The sequence below is a fragment of the Ursus americanus genome, chromosome 24 (assembly GCF_024610735.1).
Source record: "Ursus americanus isolate L20-20 chromosome 24, mUrsAme1.1.p, whole genome shotgun sequence".
NCBI lineage: Eukaryota > Metazoa > Chordata > Mammalia > Carnivora > Ursidae > Ursus > Ursus americanus.
The window spans coordinates 32,315,969-32,320,039 of record NC_142150.1 but is presented as its reverse complement, the minus strand read 5'-3'; the positions used below and the strand labels follow the sequence as shown (position 1 = coordinate 32,320,039).

The following is a 4,071-nucleotide window of genomic DNA, read 5'->3' as shown; positions in this document are numbered from 1 at the left end:
CCAAACTGTGGAAGGAGCCAAGATGCCCTTCAACAGATGAATGGATAAATATGAAATGGTTCATATATACAATGGAATATTACTCAGCTATCAGAAAGGAAGAATACCCACCATTTGCATCAACATGGATGGAACTGGAGGGGATTATGTTAAGTGAAATAACTCAAGCAGAGAAAGACAATTATCATATGGTTTCACTCATATGTGGAATGTAAGGACTAGCATGGAGGATAATAGGGGAAGGAAGGGAAAACTGAAGGGGGGGAAATCAGAGAGGGAGGCAAACCAAGAGAGACTATGGATCTGGGGAAACACCCTGAGTGTTTCAGAGGGGAGGGAGGCGAAGGGATGGAGTAGCCAGGTGATGGGTATTAAGGAGGGCACAGGTTGTGATGAGCACTGGGTGTTACATGCAACTAATGAATCATGGAACACTACCTCAAAAAATAATGATGTACTGTATGGTGGCTAACTTGACATAATTTTTAAAATAATAATAAAAGTAGAAGTGGAAAAAGGCAGAATTTCTACATTGAAACGACAGACACTTGAAAAGTAGATTCTATTTGCAAAACAACATAAAATAAATTTACTCGAAAAGACTAAATTTACAAAGAAAGATACTAGCTACATATGAACATCAAAGAAAGTTTAAGTGAAAAAGCCTACCCGATTTTTGGATAAGAATTCTCAATTCTGTAGGGGCGCCTGGGTGGCACAGCGGTTAAGCGTCTGCCTTCGGCTCAGGGCGTGATCCCGGTGTTATGGGATCGAGCCCCACATCAGGCTCCTCTGCTATGAGCCTGCTTCTTCCTCTTCCACTCCCCCTGCTTGTGTTCCCTCTCTCGCTGGCTGTCTCTATCTCTTTAAAAAAAAAAAAAAAGAATTCTCAAATCTCTAAAGATATTAACTCTTCCTAAATCAAATCATACTGAAAATATTAACTAAACATAGTTTTTGCTAGAGTAGCCTATTAAAATTTTATTTTCAAACATAAATATGAAAGAATAGACATAGTTCTGATAAGGAATGGTAAGAAGTACTTGGCTTATCAGATATCAGTGTCTGATGAACAGACACTTTGATGAACAAAAAATAAAAATAAACGGAAAATAACAGAGGCCTGAATTTGATCCAAGCATATGCTGTATTTTAGAATATAAACTTAGGATATCAAAGAAGTGGGGAAAAATAAGTATACATTTCTACAATTGCCCACATAGAAAACTAAATAAAATTTAATCCTTTATTCAGTCCTTACATCAAAATGTGGATGGATCAAAAATTTAACATAAAATATAAAACCACAAAACAATTAAACAATTAAACGTTGGAAAACACGTGGAAGAATATTTTCTAACATTGAACGAGGGAAGTCTTTCTGAGCAAGATACAAAAGTCAAAGAAAGTATTAATAGATTTGACTATGCATATGTAAAAATATTTCTACATGGTCAAAAATATTCTGAATATAAAAACATCCAAACTAAATCATAGGCTAGAAAAATAATACTTACACAATGGTGAAAGGGATTACTTGTTACTGTATGATTAAATCATAAAAATTCGTATGGAAAAGATCAACAATCAAAACAGGTAAAAGTCAACAATAGATAATTCACAAAAGATAAATACAAATCATTTTAAAAATATGAAACAAATTCGATTATATTTACTGAATTTCAATTAAAGTAAACAAATGAAATACCATTTCTTTAACAATCTGATTCTCAAATACCAAAAATATTCCATAAGAACTGGTTGTTAGGAATGTGCACAAACATATTTTCCAAACTGAGGGAAGTAGTGTAGTTTGGTACAAACTCATGGATGGCATTTGGGTAATAAAAATTTTAAATACACCTACCAATCGATCTAACAATTGCACTGCTAAAAACTCATACTGAGAAAATTTCAAAAAGACTTCACTTCAGAGTCATAGATCATAGAAAAAGATTCAGGAAAACATCACAAGGACCGGAAACACTAATTTACCTATATCTTTATAAAGAAGTTTTAGGCAATAGGAGGAAACTAAGAATGAGTTACATCTGTAGACTGGTACAGAAAAATCTTCAGGAGGCTGAGTAGTAAATGCAAAATTTATACACGGACACAAAGACACAAACACGAAAATAATATTTTATTACCAAAGATTATTAATTGAACAATCTCACAAACTATAACAATCTTAGTATAATGATGCATATAGAAGAACAGGGAGACTCTGGTGAGGGACAGGTAAGATATTCATTCCACACCATTTCCACTTTGTAAGGATTCAATTTTTAATATTTATTATTATCTACTATATTCTCAAATATATCTTAAAGGGTAAAATGTTACACAAAAAATTTCATATGAAAAGAAATTAAATACAGAAGATAGTCTGTACAGCAAGAAATGTTTTTAAAATGAAAAAAATGAATATTAAAGACAAGAAACTGACCAGAAATGAAATTATGAATGAGACTAAGAGTAACAAAAATGCAGCAATTAATTATGAATTAGTGTAACTCTATATATATTTCATTGACTGTTTCTTTGCACATAATTTATTGACTCTGACTGTAAATGCATTTACAGTAAAATGCACTTTAACATTGGAGGAGATTGGCACTAACGTTAAATTGCTTTTGTCATGATGGACGATGCACTCATTTACTACTTCATGTGACACTTCTTCCCCAGAGCTGCTTCATAGCATTTGACATCTCAGAATTTCTCAGAGTGTAGATCAGTGGGTTCAGCATTGGGGTGATGACTGTAAAAAGCACACTCAATGATTTGTCAATGGGGAAGGTCTTAGCAGGTCTTGCATACATGAAAATACATGGAACAAAGAAGAAGACCACCACAGTGATGTGGGAACCACAGGTCTGGAGGGCTTTCCGCCTCCCTTCTGGACTAAGGTTCTTTAGAGAGTGCAAGATGACACCATAAGAGGTGAGCAAGAGCACAAACACAATAGTGCAGATCAGTCCTCCATTGGCCACAACTAACAGGCCAATGACATATGTATCAGTACAGACCAATTGCAATAACGGGTACATGTCACAGGAAAAATGATCAATGATATTGGGGCCACAGAATGGGAGCCCATAAATAGTGCTAACTTGAATTACTGAATGCAGAAAACCTCCGACCCAGGATACTACCAGCAGCACAACACACACCCACTGCCTCATGATCATCAAATAATGCAAGGGTTTACAGATGGCCACATAGCGGTCATAGGCCATTACCAGCAGAAGAAAGACCTCTGATCCACCAAAAAAGTGCTCTGTAAATAGCTGAGTCATACAAGATTGGAAGGATATGGTATTTTCCCCCAACAACAAGTGTGAAATCAATCTGGGGCAAATGCAAGAGGAATAAGTGACATCCATAAAAGATAAGTTAGCAAGAAACAAGTACATAGGTGAGCCCAGGGTCTTACTGACAGCTATAGTCACCACAATGAGCAGGTTTCCCACCACAGTCAAAATATAGAAGAGCAAGAACATAACAAAAAGGACCTTCTGTTCCTTTGGATCCTGGGTGAGGCCCAAGAGGACAAAGTAAGTTACATTGTTTCTTGGGTCCATTTAGTCTGGATAGGAGTGAGTTCTCATATTAATACCAGGTGATCTACAAAACAGGGGAGAAAACCTTTAAATGCATTATAAGATTAATCTTTTATTGATTCATTCAATTAAAAGATTGTGGACAGGGGCGCCTGGGTGGCTCAGTAGTTAAGGGTCTGCCTTTGGCTCAGGATGTAATCCCAGGGTCCTGGGATCAAGCCCGCATCAGGCTCCCTGATCCGTTGGGACCTGCTTCTTCCTCTCTCACTGCCCCCTGCTTGTGTTCCCTCTCTCGCTGGCTGTCTCTCTGCCAAGTAAATAAATAAAATCTTAAAAAAAAAAAAAAAAAAAAAGAAGGCCAGAGTATCTCTTTTTGTCACAGATGTGATTTCCAAGTTGAACAAGTCATGGTTTCCTACATTCAGTGATAGCATACAAAATAATCATCAATGAAATAAGTGCCAATATAAAAATAGTCAAACAGTGCAAAGGTCAGGGGTAGGAA

General features: G+C 36.2%; 1 protein-coding gene across 1 annotated transcript; it reads right to left on the bottom strand.

The window, feature by feature from the left end:
* Nucleotides 1-2,544: 2,544 nt before the first annotated feature.
* Nucleotides 2,545-3,587, bottom strand: LOC123785165 (olfactory receptor 4A47-like). Its single transcript, XM_045786876.2, has one exon. The coding sequence runs from the start codon at nucleotides 3,585-3,587 to the stop codon at nucleotides 2,670-2,672; it is 918 nt and encodes a 305-aa protein (XP_045642832.1). The 3' UTR covers nucleotides 2,545-2,669.
* Nucleotides 3,588-4,071: the final 484 nt, after the last annotated feature.